Genomic DNA, 17,529 nt, shown 5'->3' with positions numbered 1-17,529 from the left:
AAGAAAAGATTATTCTGAATCAATGCTTTGTAGAACAATGAAAGAACAGAATTGATAGTGGAATAAACAGCAGGTTAAAAGGAAATAAAAACTAGAATTGAACGTTAGTAAACTCTTCACACACTCACCCCCAGCCTGCTGATCTGCCAGCCCTGTCCCCAGCTGCTGTGTGACTTCCAATATTCTATGCAATCTAACATTTTATAGAATAAATATGTATGAAGGATTATGTCCTGTCTTGCTTCCCATAACATAACTTCATGGGAACTAAGTTGAATTATCCACAGTAAGATACACTACAACGTAAACTCACAGAGAGAGTGGTTTCAGGGGCATGATGTAGGTGCCACTGTACAGTACGTGTGCTTATCAGGAAAGAGGAAAATTAGGAAGCATTTCACATGATTCTAAAAAAATGTGACACAGGATAGAGCTTGTCATCATGCATGTAGACAGAAGCAGCTATACTGAAATACAAGCTAATGCAGTAGTGAGGTGAAGTGTCACACAACTTTATAAAATGTCATCAAGGACAAGACTCAGCCTAAAGACCACTGATGGATATGCCATATTGTATAGAATCAGACATCATTCCCAAGAATATGCTATTCATTCTCTAGGATAGCTTAAGAAGATTGTTTAGGTACTTATTTTATTTATATATATATATATATATATATATATATATATATATNTATATATATATATATATATATATATATATATATTTGTGTCTCTGTGTTGGTAGGTACCACAGGTAAGTGCAGGTGCCAGTGAAAAATGGAAGAGCATGTTGTATCCAATGGAACTGAAGGTTCGGTCAGTTGTGGGCCACCCAACATGATTGCTGGAAACCAAATTTAGGTCCAGGAGAGCAGCAAGCACTCTTAGCCACTAAGCCATCTCAGCAGCCCATCTTATGCAGATTCTAAAGTGATATAAGGGATATGCTACTGAGCCACATGTAGCATCACTAACTAATGGAGCCTAGTGAGGTAGCAGACAAGATGTCAAACACATTATACATAGAAAGTGTAGCCTCATTGAGGCTTCAAGGACATGGCACAGTTAGTACAGTGTTACATATGATCCCTGGGAAGGAAAAAACAGTCATTTTGTTGCATAATATATGGTACCAGAAGCTGCCGCTGAAATAACATATCCACGTGTGTGCTTATACATTGTATTGTATGACAGAATGCATGAAGGAAAGTGTCACTCATATCCATGGCATTACAAATGCTTGAAAGAAATGTTATGACTTTTTGAAGAATCAAAGCTGGATGTGGTGCTCAGATGTCACCTTCATGAGATGGTAGAGACATATTCAGTGTCAGCATACAGAGCATCGGAATAAACTCAGTAAAAAGCTGTGGGATGTTTCACCCCACTACTTCCATAGCTCAAACTACAGAAACTAGTATAGTCAGTGAGACTGTCTAAATATGGTGTAATGTCAGAAAGGGGCTTTAGGAGAGAAGAAGAAACAGTATGATGTAATATGGGAACCCTAGGGATATGGAATTTATATAATATTAAAGATATAATACAGAAAAAAGAAAGCCTGGTACCTGGATAAATAGATAAAACACACATAGTATCATATTACATTCATCCAAGAAGGCCAGAAACTCATAGTACATACTATACATGGTCATTTATTTTTTATATATATATATGTTACACATACATAGTAAACCACCACACATGACACATACATGTTTATATATGTTACTCATTAATCAGATGGCATAGATATGATACATTTTAATACACTGTTATAGAAGATACATATTAATACTCTTTTATCATAAGTGGATATCAAAGGTATGTAACATATGGCATTCTACCAAATGTGTTTTTCAAGGAGATGATAATATCTCAAGATGTATGCAAGGCATTGGATCTAACATAAGATATCATAATTCCTGGGACATAGGAAGATCAGACAAACACAAAGAATCACCAGACAATAATTTGGGATATGGAGACACAATCTAGCACTATATGTGGTCATCAAAGAGATAACAGAGACAGTGCATGCCACCCACCCATGGTCTTTCTGAATATCAGGCATAGACAGTGAAGAATTTTGTGTGCCAATCAAGGATATAACACAATGTAGTATGAGGCCTGGCTATAAAAGGAATGTCAAAAGCACAGTGTATAAGTATAAGGAATGATTCATCTTAGTATAACAAGCATCAGAAAGAAGGCATTGACCCAGTAAATACTAATTTGTTTTTGTTTGTTTGGTTGGTTGGTTGGTTGGTTGGCTGGTTGGCTGGTTGGTTGGTTGGTTGGCTGGTTGGTTGGTTGGTTGGTTGGCTGGTTGGTTGGTTGGTTGGTTGGCTGGTTGGTTGGTTGGTTGGTTGGCTGGTTGGTTGGTTGGCTGGCATTTTGAGACAGGGTCTCACTATGTAGTCATGGCTATTCTGGAAGTCACTATGTAAACCAGGCTGGCCTGGAACTCGCAGCAATCTGCCTGCCTCTGAGCCCTTTCTCTAGCCCCTGCTCACAACAACCTTTGTTCAAAGTTATAGAACTATATTATGAAAAGTGATATTTCAATGGTTGATTTTATGATATTGACTTTATTCATACGGATTTCTAAACTTACACAGTATGGTAGTATGAAGTGAAGACGGGTCCTGTGAGACTTAAGACCTTTATAAACTAAGGAAGGAATATGACCACCAACAAAGGAGGACAGAGAAGCAGGTAAAGAACTAAAATCATTTCAAAAGACAGCAATTGATTAACTTTTCTTTCCTATTAACAATATTTTCTTTATACCGTATAATATAGGACTGTGAAGTCTTAACCAAAAAAAATAGAGAGAGATCACAAATAGAGTTCAGGAGAGGCTTGCTCATGTGGCCCCCACCGCACTCCAATTGGAGAAATCAAATGTCGTATTGATATGGGTATGGGAAGCAATGAGCGCACACTTCTGCTTACCCCGCATGCAGAAGCTACTGCAGTAAAATATGTTATAAATCACAAAATATATTACATCTTGCTTCAAGTTCCCCAAGATTTGTGGGGTTAAAGATGTTTTTATGACTTAATAGTTACTGTATGAAGAACTCAGGAGGAGCTTTGCTAGGCAAGGGGTTTTTAGGGGAATTAAAACAGTTTGCCACCATGCCCAGTTGAAATATAATTTTTATGGTTAATCAAAAGAAGAAGCAAGTACATAGTGACATCACATATGATGTTTAAGTTCATGATTAATACATAGAGTAGAATATATAGATATTGCAAATCATATAATATCATCATCCATCATTATCAAAAAGGGTGAAAGTAGAGTTTTCAGGCCTACAAAGCTTTTACAGATGTGAATGGCAAGGCATTACATACTTGTGACAATAGGTCATAGTAAGACCATGCCATGACATAAAATTTAAATATAAGGCACACTGTGTTTTGTCATATGTTCGTCATGTATATGGAGTAGACATCATTCTGTGACACCAGGGAGTTTTAACCATACATAGCAAATTTACACACTGCTATCAAAGAGGAAAGATAGTCAGACTTCAGTGCCACATGTAGTATTTTAAAGTGTATAACTACAGTGTGACATAATGCATAGTTGTCATACATGTTACCTACAGAATAGAATCATGCATAATTATAAATGATTATGAAGATATACAATGTCATATAATTGGGAAGTGGATGACATATTATTAATATAGCATTGTGTATGATATTCAAGGAGATTACACAAGCATTGTGTAAAGCTGATACAGTGAGTGCAATAATAAACCCAGGTGCAAAAGAGATGATACCATTATTCAATGGATAGTGTGACATCAAGATTATCTATACCAAGCATAGAGTAAGACATTGTCAATATAGATAATATATCTATATAGCAATCTCTATATATGTAGCCATATATAGATCTGACTTTGGCAGTAGATAGAGAGTATACAGATACACATACTTACACTCAACAGGAACATACAGAATAAGATATCAGTAAATATCATGTAGTTTTATATATTTACATATATATGTATATAAATATGCATCAGGGATGGAAAGATGAACTGCTCTTCCAAAGGTTCTGAGTTCAAATCCCAGCAACCACATGGTAGTTCACAACCATCCATAATGAGATCTGATGCCCTCTTCTGGGGTGTCTGAAGACAACTATAGTATACTTAAATAAATAAATCTTTGGGCCAGAGTGATTGGGGCTGGAGCAAGTGGGACCAGAGCCATCAGGACCAGAGTGAACAGGGCTGGAGAGAGCGGTCTGAAGACAGCTACAGTGTACTTACATCTAATTAATAAATAAATAAATAAATCATAGAGTAAGAAATTGCCAGTAGACCTCATGTGTATATATATATATATATATATGTGTGTGCATGTGTGTATTGCAAGCATCATAAGGTAGATAAATATGGCAAGTAACCTTACATAAATTTCAAGAATTTGGAAATTTTACTGTAGTGTCAGAGGTGTTTTTTAACACATAATTCTTGACGTACTGTGGCATAGACATGCTCACCCAGAAAACGTGGCTGACATTGTGGATTCTTGTGACTGATTATCAATGAGATGACAATGTACTCTCATTTGTGGATAGAACAGAAGGTGCATGAATTCACATATAACATTCTTAGATGTCATTCATGCAGTCTGAGGACTATGGGTGGTATTCAAGAAGACAAAACACAGAGTAGGCATTTGCCACATGTAGGCATTTGTGTGACTGTTCAGTGTAAGGCACTCAATATGTATACAGCACCATTTGTAGTTAACAAGTGACATTACATGACCAGATCAATGGTACAGAATCAGAATGAGAACTATGGGTTTCAAAAACATGTATGATGTTATATTTGCCTATGAACAAGGTAATGAAAGCATGCTATAGAATATGTTTTTTACAAGAATTTGACATGCATGGTGGAATAGCATATTATTTATAAGGAAATAATAGTTTATTATAATAATATCAATAGTGGCCAAGTTGATAATTCCAACAGAATCAAGTATTGTACACAATCATCAAAGAGATGATTGTGAACATGGTACTATTATGTATGGAAGATATCAAGGTTTGCACAGACATGTGTGACTCCATCAAGGAGGTGACAGATAATACAAAACATTACATGTGACTCTCAAGAACTCAACATGGATCCAGGATTTGTGACACAGTTAGCAATGCCCACTATGCAGAGACTAAGGCAGGAAGATCACAAGGTCAGGACATCGAGGATACGGAGTAAGTTCAAGTCCAATCTGGATGAGTTACAAAGATCCTATCTCAAAATAAAACTGATGGGATATAACTCTGTGGGAAAGTGTTGTTGACCTCACACTAAGCTATATTCAATCTCCCAATAACACACATAGGAAGACAATGTGTCATGGACACACTGTGGTTACATACATGAAGTTAAGGCACATGTTTCAGCCACAGCAGGCTCTCAGGGAGATGGAGCATGGTATAGAGTCAGGCACAGTTCCAAGGAAACATAACTCCTCCATACCTTTAATGTGTCAAATGATGACTTACCATCGGCAGAAGCTGTTGCGATAAGTTTCCCAGTGTAATCAAAGCAGCTGTCTAGGATCTCATCATCATGGCCTGTTAAGGTTGCTACATATTTCCCACTTGTAGCATCCCACAACTGAAATTAGGAGAAATAGAAATCACTAACTAAGCAGCTGAATTCCTCTGCAGAGTGGGAGAGACAATACTTTAATACAAGTGAGTCTTGCCAAACAACTGTGTTGAAAAAGACACATATAATTCTCTCTGATCAGTTCATTCCACTTTATGACCTAAGACCACAGACAACCATCTTGTCACAGAAAAATCATAGCAGACATTTAGATTTTTTTACAGTATTAAGGAAATTTAAAAAAAAAAAAAAAAAAAAAAAAACATCCCAAGTGATACTGCTTCAGGTACCAGCATGATGGAATCTTTTCTGTAACAAAGATGATGAGGGGCTTGATCCCAAACTACGACGACAGAAAATTAAAAGTACGCCATGAGATTGAAGGTTTTGTGTATAAAATTGAGTGGCAGGTGGTTTCAGCCTCTCAGTAATTATTTTTGAAGTTAAGAGGCTCAATAACAGGAGGAAACTTATTTGAGGTTTATTGAGGGCTATGCCAATATGAAATGTGCATACTAAATAAACAGTGGGACACTGGGTAAAATTAATGTGGTTTTTTCAAAGAAAACCATTACTGCTTTTCATGCAATTAAAATCATTTTATCACTTCATGTTTCCTTCAAACTATGGAAACTGGAAACTTAAAATAAAAGTTAGGAATTTTTATTTATAAATTAATATTTAACCGTATGCCCTCTTGGAAGTCTGTTAGTTATTTTGATGAATACCTGACATAGTATAGAGAATAGAGACACCTTACAAAGCAAGGCTGACTCTGAGCTCACCATGCAGGTCTTGTCCATGGAGCCTGTTAGTATTAGAGAGCAATCCCAATTGAACAGGGCGCTGCTGATCTCAGCGCAGTGACCAATTAAAGTGTGCACCTTCCTGCAAGACAGAAATAGTCACCACTGGTAAAAGGTGTTGTCCTGGTTTCACTTCTACTGTGACAAACCACCCTGAAGAAAAGACTATAAGAGAAGGGCTTATTCACTCATCCCAGGTGATAGCCTGTCATCTCAGGGAAGCCAAGGACTCAAAGAGCTGGCCACGCCTCTAAGGGAAGCAAGCACAGCCCACACCCCATGACACCCACTTGATTCTGCTTCAGCTCAGTTGCTTTCTTCATTCTTAAACCAGCTAGGGACCACCCCAGGAAAGGATGCTGCCCACATGCAGGGTGAATCTTCCCAATTAATAATCAACACAATCTCCCCCAGGAGTGCCCACAGGCCACCATTATCTGAATAATTCCTCAGAGTCTCCCTTCCCAGGTGACTCTAGGTCAGGGGTTATCAACTTGTGGATATCGAACATTTTGTTAATCCTCTACCTCCCAAAATATTTATGGTACAATTCATAACAGTAGCAAATTATAGTTACAAAGTAACCATGAAAATAATTTTATGCTTGGGGTCACTACAAATCAAGGAACTGTGTTAAAGGGTCATAGCATTGGGAAGGTTGAGAAGCACTGCTCTAGGTCAGGTTAACAATAAAAACTACCACTGGTGCTTTTACTATAGCATATGCACATATGATGAATCCCAGTTCTGTGAACTAAATTTTAGTATTTACAAATTACATTTTTTGGTAATGAAGCAAAAACAGCTCTGCTATTACTCAAAAGGAGTTAACACTAATTTCCATAAGACTATACAAAAGTTTTAAGCAATCAAAGATATTGTGACTGAGGCTGGAGAGATGACTCAACACTTAAGAGCACTCACTGTCTTCAGAAGATCCATGTTGGGTTCCCAGCAACCATGTCAACTAACAACCTCCTGCAACCAGTTCCAGGAGATCTCGTGTCCTCTCTGGACTTCCTGGGCCCAGACAAGCATGGGCTGGCTGCACTTGTTATGAATGCAAAAGAAACCCATATACATAAAACTTTGCTTTAAAAGGTAATACGACTATGTCTGACTTATTTCAGTCCCAGTTTCTGGTTTGATCTGTAACATATTGTATCATGTGTTCATACGGGGTACATACATCACAGTGTACCCCATAAAATTGTTCAATTATCACATATTAGTATAACTTTGAAAAAGTGTTTAAGGAGATGGAGACGTGAACTAGTCTGTTTTCATCATTTAACAGTTTATAATGCTTCAAACTATCACACTATACATATAAATATGTACTGTTAAAATAAAATTTTGAAGTGTTCTGGAGGGTTGCCTCAACCTCCTATTTCCCAAGGTTGCCTGTTTCCATTCTTTCTGCTGACCCTCAGGGCTTCAGTCCTTTTCCATCACCCAATACAAGATCAGATTCCCCTTTTACCCCCAATTACCCCCCCATCCACTTTCTTTCCAAGGTCCCTCCCTTCCTCCCCACTTGTGACTGCTTTCTTCTCACTCCCAAGTGGGACTGAGGCATCCACATTTGGGCAGTTCAGCTTGTTGAGCTTTTTGATTTCTGTGGACTGTATCTTGAGAATTCTGTACTTATTTTTGGCTAATATCCACTTATTAGTGAGTACATACCATGCATGTCCTTTTGGGTCTGAGTTACCTCGCTTAGGACAGTATTTTCTAGTTCCATCCATTTGCCTGCAAACATCAGGATGTCCTCATTCTTAATAGCTGAGTAGTATTCCATTGTGTAAATGAACCACATTTTCTGTATCCATTCTTCTGTTGTGGGACATCTAGGTTGTTTACAGCTTCTGGCTATCACAAATAAGGCTGCTATGAACATAGTGGAACACGTGCCCCTGTGGCATGGTGGGGCATCTTTTGGGTATATTACCAAGAGGGGTATAGCTGGATCTTCAGGTAGATCTATTTCCAATTTTCTGAGGAACCTCCAGGTTGATTTCCAGAGTGGTTGTACCAGTTTGCAATCCCACCAGCAATGGAGGAGTGTTCCTCTTTCTCCACATCCTCTCCAACATGTGTTGTCACCTGAGGTTTTGATCTTAGCCATTCTGATTGGTGTAAGGTGGAATCTCAGGGTTGTTTTGATTTGCATTTCTCCGATTACTAAGGCCTTTGAACATTTCATTAGGTGCTTCTCAGCCATTCAAGATTCCTCAGTTGTGGATTCTCAGTTTAATTCTATACCCATTTTTTGATTGGGTTGTTTGGTGTTTTTGGTGATTAACTTTTTGAGTTCTTTATATATTTTGAATATTAGCCCTCTGTTGGATGTGGAGTTAGTGAAGATTTTTTTCCCAATCTGTAGGTTACCAATTTGTCTTATTGGCCAAGTCTTTTGCCTTACAGAAGATTTCCAGTTTCATGAAGTCCCATTTATCAGTTCTTGATCTTAGAGCCTGAGCCACTGGAATTCTGTTTAGGAAATTTCCCCTGTGCCAATGAGTTCAAGGCTCTTTCCCACTTTCTCTTCTATTAGATTCCGTGTATCTGGTCTTATGTTGAGGTCCTTGATCCTCCAGAAAGCATCAGAGACCTGGGAGGTGAGAGACCCTCAGGACTCACAGGGAGGGACCTTAGATGAAATGCCTGACAGTAGGGAGAGGAAACTTATAGAGCCCACTTCCAGCAGGAAGACAGGACATCAGGTGAGGGATGAGGTTGCCATCCCATAGTCACATCTCTGACCCATAATTGTTCCTGTCTGAAAGAATTATAGGGATGGAAATGGAGAGGAGCCTGAGGAAAAGAAGGCCCAAAGTGAAATCCAGCTCAAGGGGAAGTCCCAAGGCCTGACACTATTACCGAGGTTATGGAGCACTCACAAAAAAAAAAAAAAAAAAAAAAAAGACTATCATGACTGCCCTCCAAAAGACCCAACAAGCAGCTGAAAGAGTTAGATGCAGATATTTCTACCAAACCAATGGACAGAAGCAGCTGACCCCTATTGATGAATTAGGGAAGGCTGAAAGATGCTGAGAAGAGATTTCCTGTAGGAGGACCAGCAGTCTCAATCTGGACCCCCAAGATCTTTCAAACACTGGACCACCAAACAGGCAGCATACACCAGCTGATACGAGGCCCCCAACACACATGCAGTAGAGGACTTCCAGGTTTGTGTTCATTCAGAGATGATGCACCTAATCCTCAAGAGACTGGAGGCCCCAGGGAATTTAGAGGTCAGGTAGGGTGGGGGTGAGGACATCCATGTGGAGACAGGGGGGGTGAGTAGGAGGTATGGGATGTGTAACAGTGAGAGGGTGGATTGGGGGGAATAAAATATGGAGTGTAAAAACTAAAAAAATGAAATTTAAAAAGACTTTAAAAATTCAAAAAATAAAAATTTGAAACTATAACTTAAAGTAACATTTTATAAAGGAATGGGTAATGATTCATAAAGGCATTCCAAAACTCTTGAAAAAGTCATAAAATTGATGATTACAGACAGGAAAGCAACTCAAATGGCAGAGTGCTGGTTTCCATAGTGTGAAGAACACTCCAGGATTAATCCCCAGAATCTGGAATCAGGTGCAGCAGCACAAGACTAGATTTCCAACATTCAGGAGGTAGAGGAAGGAGGATCAGACATTCAAGTCACCTGCAGCCACAGAGAGAGTTGGCTTGGAGGCCAGCCTGAGCTATTTGAGACTCTGACTCCAAAAGGAATTGATTAGCTAAGTAATTCATGGATAAAGGAAAACACATGAGTGGGTTCCACAGCCCCATGGGCACTCAGGAGCTGTGCATCAAATGGTTGAAAGCCCCATCCTCCCCTCATGCCTTGTTCAATATCTCTTGGATGGTAGCGTTGGTAATGAATCTCTCTATCAAAATTCGGAGCCCACGGGTCGGGTTTTCCAATGCAGACATGCTAATTCAGCTAGCTTGTCAACAAAGTAAGGCCAACAACCATCAGAAAGGAAATTGAAGTTCTTGGGCTAAATTAAGTTTAGGAAATTAGCTATGAGTTTAAGTTCATGATATTCAGCCTTAGCATAATAAGATGTCATTGAAACTTGATTATAAAGAACATGGGACTAATAACAGCTACATAACCAAGCTCTTTATAAGATTCTCCTCTGTGTTGCTGCCTTGTATTATTTCCCCAGAATTGGGGAAAATCACTTATTTTGTTTATCAGAAATACACTAAAGGATCAACTATGGGAACTGGAGAGATGGTTTATGGTTGAGACCACTTGCTGCTCTTGCCAAGAACCCAAGTTCGGTTCCTCAGACCTACATGCTGGCTTTCAACCATGACAGTACCAGATGAATTGTGGCATTCATACATACATGCAGGCAAATTACTAAAACACGTTTAAGAAGTAATAATCAACCATGAGTTATACTCCTTCAGAATTTAAACCACAACCAGCTTGAACAAGGCTAAGCTAATACAAAACACAAAATCTTCTTAACCACTGACAAAGGTGGAAAGTATCTAGAAAATTACCTTCCAGTACTGGCATCCCATACTACAACTGTGTGGTCAAAGGACCCTGTGATGATTCTGTCTCCTGAGGTGTCAAACGACAAGGAAATGATTTCTGCCAAATGACCCTGGAAAAAAGAACAGATACAATCATCTACAAGTGTAGATAAGAGCACATAAATGATGAGTACTTATGTAGTGGATAAGAGTATAGTATCATCTAAAAGATGGTAGAGAAGAGAGAGCTACAGAGAGTAACAGGAAATCTGCCTGGGCTGGGCTGGGCTAGGAGGGACTGCACACATGCACCACTTTCTCTGCAAGGTGACAAGAAAGTTGAGGGGCCAGAATTCTGTGACGTTTGCAGAGTCAATCAGCAAAGCTTGTTGTCTTGCACAGTTCAATCAGGTTCATTGCAGAACAAGATGTAGGGCAGGACTGGGTTGTTTTATAAACAAAAGGATACATTTGGGGAAATTAGAAGGGGTCTTTTACACTGTCTTGGAAAGAGTTAAACAGCCATTTTCATACAGACATGATAATAAGTGGTGGGCAAGAGACAACAGTAGATGGGACAATCTAGTGACTTTAAAAAAGAAGAGACTCCTGTGATGGGGTGATGTGAACTGGTCAATGGTAGGCAGTGTCCACGACTGTCTGTGATCTGAGTCTCCCTCTTCACAAGCTAGTCCTGAGCATCCCACTGTACGGACATCATATGAAGAAGTTCCTCCTACAGCGATATCTGAGAGTCTAGAAATAAGATCTCATTTAAGGTATCAGCTGCACTTTCCTAATCATTTCAGTCAATACAATTACTTTTATTTCTAGTAGTTTTCTTTTGTTTTGCTTTTGTACTATAGCCTTAAACACACAATCCTCCTGACTCAACCTTTGAACTGCTAGGATCTTTCTTTCCCTCTCCCTCACTCCCTCTCCATCTTCTCCCCCTTTCGTCTCCCTCCTCCTCCCCCTTCCCCTTCTCTCTTCCCCTTTCACTTTTCTCTGTCTGTCTCTCTGTCTGTCTGTATGTGTATGTGTCTGTGTGTATCTCTGTGTGTTATGTGTATATGCAAGTGTGCGTGCAAGTATGTGTGTGATGCACATATATGTGCACATGTATGTGTGTGCACTTACCTATGGAGGCCTCTGAGGAGGCCAGGGGTCAATTTCATATATATTTCCTCATCACTATCCAACTTAGTACTTTTAAGACAGTCTCTCACTAGATATAGAACTGTTAAACTAGGTCTGCTGGCCAGCAAGTGCGCGGGACCTATCTGTCTCTACACATCTGTAACCTGTTATACACCGGACATGTGCTTGAATGTAAGGAATCCAACCCCACTGTCCAATGATTACTCAGAAGGACTTTACCCACTTCGATAGCTCCTCAACCTTTGGTTATATTTTTAAATAATAAAATAATTTAAAAGCTCATTTACAAATGGACCTGCTGCCAAGCTGAAGCATAGCTGAACACCCAGCACGCACACGGGTGCTTTCCAACAGCAGATGGGTGCGCATGTGCAGAGCGGGTGCTTTCCATCAGCAGATGGTGCGCATGTGCAGAGCAGAACCCAGTCTACCAAGCAGGGGAAGCAGAGCCAGCAGGAGAAAAAAAATACATTGAAACCACAGACACAATGAAACTCCGTGTTCCTGAAAGAAAGGGCAATCCGAAAATTCTGTTCCATACGGACATTAATGATGCTGGAGTCTCAGATTTTAAAAAGAAAAGCTGTCGAAACAACTTAAGATTTTTTTTCTCTTCTTGCTTCAGTCCTCTTTTACTTTTCTTGGAGAAAGTATCCTGTTTGTATTTGCTTGGTTTGAGTTTTTAAATTTCACTTATACTTTTAAAAGGACGAGGAGGACAGAGCCCCTATCCGATGATTCCCACTCCTTACGACAGGAAGTTAACTTATTTCAGTTGTGACCACTTGGGCTGGGTGGGATGAAGAGGAAGATTACAGGTTCAGGGAAGGTGTCAGAGTTGTGGTGGTAACACGCAAGACTGAAACCCACGGGCATCCTCTCTGTGGGTCATGCCCTGTGGTCTTTGTGCTTCCAGTCCCTCACCCTGCTTATTCAGTGTAACCCAGAATTCTAAGCTGAACATGAAAGGGAAGGAAGAGAATGCATAATCTCAGAAAGAATCTTCTCGAGTGGCTTTGCCACTCTGCATCTTCCAAACATAGCTCCTACTCATTCTCTTTCAGCCAGATAGAGGAGGGGTGCTAAGATTATGTGATTTACATCATTAAAAAATACAAAACCTCTTTGATTTCTCCAGCATTTTCACCTGTTTCTGTCCCAGTATTCAGCAAGCCAGCAGTAACATCTCCCACAATTTAAAAGCCAGTGGCTCAAAAACTTCTTCTCACATAGCCTTCATTTTATAGCAAAACATAACTAATAATTAGCACAAATGATGGGCTTATGAATGATATGGACATACGGTTAGAGTGACCACTTCCTCTCCATTCTGAATGTCCCATAGTTTGGCCGTCGTATCCATACTTCCAGTAGCAACCACTGTGCTCTGAGGGTTGAATGATAAACATACCTACAACACAAAGAAAGAAAACCACAGGGAACTTTGGAATCCTGACTCTTTGGACATTTAATTATGCATGAAGACTCTTGAGATTCCCTTAGCAGAGTTAGCAGATTTAGCATGTTCTGTGCGACCACACTAAGCCATCAACAGTGAGAAACCTGTTATCCCCAGGTAGACACCTGGGCAATCTCCTCCTAAGGAGGGGCCTTATTCTTCCTGTGCTACCTGCTCTGACACAGGCTCCCCTCCCAGTTTGCAGAACACAGAAGGAGAGCCAAAGCACAGCCCATCATCTCCTGCAGGTCTCAAGCTCTCTGGTGTCCTTGCAGCTGTGATCACAGTCCTTCTGAGGATGCTTTCCGGTAGTTTTCTGTGGCTTCTGGCTCACCTTGTCAATGCCATATCCTGGATGGCCTTCCTGGAGGCAGTCCTTCCAGTACCTCCAGACTCATGCCCTTGATCTTCCCATTAGCAACTGTGCCTATGGCTACATCTTCATCACCAAGTAGTCCATCTCTGGTTACAATGCCTGAGTACTTTCATCTGGCTTCCTCTATTGCCACCCCTTCCTTGACCCAGGATACCATCCATTTCCCTGATCCTCTGCCTTGTCTCCTGGTCTATCGTTACCACTCAACTGCTCATGTGGGAAGCATCAACACCTTCAGTATACTCAACACTGATCTATCAAGTGCACTCTCTATGCAAATGTTAACTCTATCCAGTAAGGGCTTGCAGTCATCTACCCTCCCTGCCTCATCACCCAACCACAGGAGCTAGGAACAGTATATTAGAGACTGGCGAAGTTACTCTAAGGGCCTTCTTTCTTAAATCTGGGGACCCAATGTTATTAATGTACCATCTTCCTGTGTTCCGTAGTGATGTGGTAGAACAGTGACTGACAAACGGATGCTTATTACATGGTACCTTTGCTCAGTCTCTCTAATGCTCAAAAGTCATGTGACGACCTCTTAGGCACAGAATTAAGGAAGGGCACTGGCAATAACATAAACTCCCAAACAAGGAATCACCTTGGATTCCCCTTTCCTCATTACTCAAATCTATGCGGTTACCAAGCACCTCTCTCTCCACTTCAATAACATTTCTCCCTGCCCCATCTGCCTTAGGACAGCCTTCATCATTGGATCACTTGGATAGCAGTAAGATCCCCAACTACTTCGGGTCTTACCTGTCTCCCAATTCTCCTTTATAATTCTAAAATAATAATACTACAATAATAATAATAACCTCAAAGAACCAAGTCTGGCATAACCCTCTCAGCTAGAAAGCCTCAAAGGCATGGCATTCATTATTCACAAGATAAAGCCCAGAGACCCTAGTATGTCATGCAAGTCCCCTTAGAGCCACCACATGACTTTTGCCTGCCTCTTCTGCTCCTTCACTTCCACTTAATATTCTGGCTTTGGTTGGGAATACATGTGCAGAGGTGTGGTGTCATTAACTGGGGAAGCTGTGCATCCCAAAAGCCCTTTGCCCTTCACCCTGGACCAGGTGTAGCAGGCAACTCAGCCAGTGTGTGGCACATCCATATTGCATATTCCATGCATGTCATCTCAGAGGTAGGGTCAGGTCTCTGGTCACAAAGCTATCTGAGTACAGGAAACGAGCCCTGGGTACGCAGCTCTGGTGCCGAGGAGTGCTGATCCCTGTCTGGAAAGCACAAGCCACTTCTCTGTCATTCTTTCCAGACACCTTTATTGACCAAGGATACTTGACTGTCCCCACTCCTTTAACCTAAGGTCCCCACACACACACACACACTTCAGGTACAACAACTATGCATCTTTGAACGTATCTGGTAATGTGTCTCCTCCTTCTGTGGAACTGAAACGTCCTGAATGACAAAACCCTGCATCCACTTCTATCAGGCATTGCACAATTGCCTTCCAGATGATGTATACAGATGTTTTGTTTTGGTTTTGGTTTTGGTTTTGTTTCTCTTGAGCCCAAGTTAGCCTAGCCCTGTGTAGCCAAGAACGACCTTGATCTGATTCTCCTGCCTCCACCTCCAAGGCGCTGGGATTACGGGATGCCCTACCACTTCTAGCTTATGTAGTGCTCAGAATCAGCCCGTTGTGATGCTGCCGAGCAAGCACGTTACCAACTGAGCCACTTCACTAGCTCTTCATACGTGGTTAACGGTTCTATTTGATAGATGTTGTTGAGTATGAAATTATATTATTGTCATAATAGACACCATGTGCAAAAGAAAATGGTATCCAAATTCTGAGGAACTGTGGTGACACAGCTGTTCTCTAAAGGAAAAGATCGTGTCTTTCTTCAACTTTGGCCAACTTACTGTCAATGCCTCCGGTTACCTAACTGTGCCTCAAGATGGCGCTCTTTAGGGCCAAATGTAAGCTAATACACATCAAGGGCTTGAGAGCAACAGGAAGCTGCAGAGGAGTAGCCACAGCATGCCGAGTCTACACAGAACCTTAAGCCCCTGCAGCAGGCTCTTGTTGAATGAATGTGCCTTGGAGCTGAAGGAGGGTGGCAACCAAGTTTGCTCCTAATCCAAGCAGCCTGTTTATTCTCCAGGGTCGTCATGTGTTCCACAGGTGTCATTATCTCACTGTCATAAGGGTGGATACAGATGAGGGGAGACAAGGGCATCCCCGTACGAAGAAATAGTTATTTTGAGTTTTAGACAATGTGTACAAGTCTGAATCCTTTCGAAATGCACGAAATGATCAGTGTACACATTCCCCATGCTACTCTGATGACCTCATCAACTCTCATTGAGACAATTCTCTAATGATAAACAAATGAAAATCAAAGAGCATGGCTGCCCATCAAGCTTCTATCCCAATCACGTGCTGCATGGCTACTTAGTCAAGGAATGCTCTACTGTAACCATATCTGTGATCAGTTAAACCTGCAGTACTGAGAATTACATCTACCCTGCTATGGATGATGCATGCAGACTCAAAATGCAGAGTCAAAGTTTGAATATTCTACACAAAAGTGACCTCCACTCTTGAGATGGGATCCTCAAAGGAAAAGCATCACGAAGGCGGCTTTGGGGTGTCAATTGTACTCACAATCTCTGCTGTGTGGCCCCTGAACGTGTGGTAACACTTTCCCGTCTCAGCACTCCAGAGTTTACAGGTCTTGTCGAAAGACCCCGTGGCAATTTTGTCACTGAAAATTTTCAAAGTTTAAAAACAAATTCAGCAACGTTGCATGACACACTGAACTCAGACCAAACACACCCAGCTACCAACTACTTAGGCATATACTACACTGTTAAAACATAGGAAATTTCATGTTTGCTCCAATAAATAACAAAATCAAGGTCTAATAATTAGTGGAATCAATTCATAAGTATGGATGTTAAAGATGTTGTATTATAGGTATGAATATCCTTTGCAATTATTTCAATTGTTGAATTAATATAATAACAATGTAACTTCGGAAAATTAGCTACATGAACACCAATAATATCTAGTCTTATCTGTATGGACATGAACATAAACTCTGTTATATGTGTCAAAAGAGAGAAATGTCACAGAGACAGACCTAGGCAAGCGCCTGATGGATACGATTTTGAGAAATTGACCTCAGTGATTCCTGAACAAAACAACACCAAGTGTATAGAGGGATTTGGACAGGATTAGACTAGAAGACTGGAATCCTACGGGCAAATGACATGGTTCAGTTACTCTAAGTACTTGCTGTACAAACTTGAAGACCCAGGTTCCAGGCCCAGAACCCATATGAGAAAGCCATATATTAGGGCTGGAGAGTTGACTCAGGAGTTAGGAGTGCCCTGTTCAAGACAAAATTTAGAGCTAAGATGGAAGGATAGACTATCCAGAGACTACCCCATCCGGGAGTCCATCCCATCATTAGCCACCAAACCCAGATACTAATGCACATGCCACCAAGATTCTGTTGAAGGGACCCTGATATACCGGCCTCTTGTGAAGCTATGCCAGTGCCTGGCAAACACAGAAGTGGATGCTCA

At 40.6% G+C, this 17,529-nt stretch overlaps 1 protein-coding gene across 3 annotated transcripts in view; it reads right to left on the bottom strand.

Moving 5' to 3' along the window:
- Positions 1 to 17,529, bottom strand: part of Daw1 (dynein assembly factor with WD repeats 1) — a 50,405-nt gene that overhangs the window by 5,917 nt on the left and 26,959 nt on the right. For 2 of the 3 annotated variants that reach the window (XM_021198968.1, XM_021198967.1), the window contains exons 6-7: positions 6,443 to 6,545; positions 5,549 to 5,663 (exon numbers count right to left, since the gene is read on the bottom strand). In XM_021198968.1, coding sequence (XP_021054627.1) covers positions 5,549 to 5,663; positions 6,443 to 6,545 — 218 coding nt within the window. Of the gene's footprint in view, positions 1 to 5,548; positions 5,664 to 6,442; positions 6,546 to 10,996; positions 11,104 to 13,436; positions 13,545 to 16,603; positions 16,704 to 17,529 lie in introns of all 3 variants that reach the window. The other variant, XM_021198969.1, reaches the window with a different exon arrangement.

This window comes from Mus pahari, chromosome 5 (genome assembly GCF_900095145.1).
Source record: "Mus pahari chromosome 5, PAHARI_EIJ_v1.1, whole genome shotgun sequence".
Lineage (NCBI taxonomy): Eukaryota > Metazoa > Chordata > Mammalia > Rodentia > Muridae > Mus > Mus pahari.
Note: the sequence above shows the minus strand (reverse complement) of the source record. Positions and strands in the feature narration are given on the sequence as shown.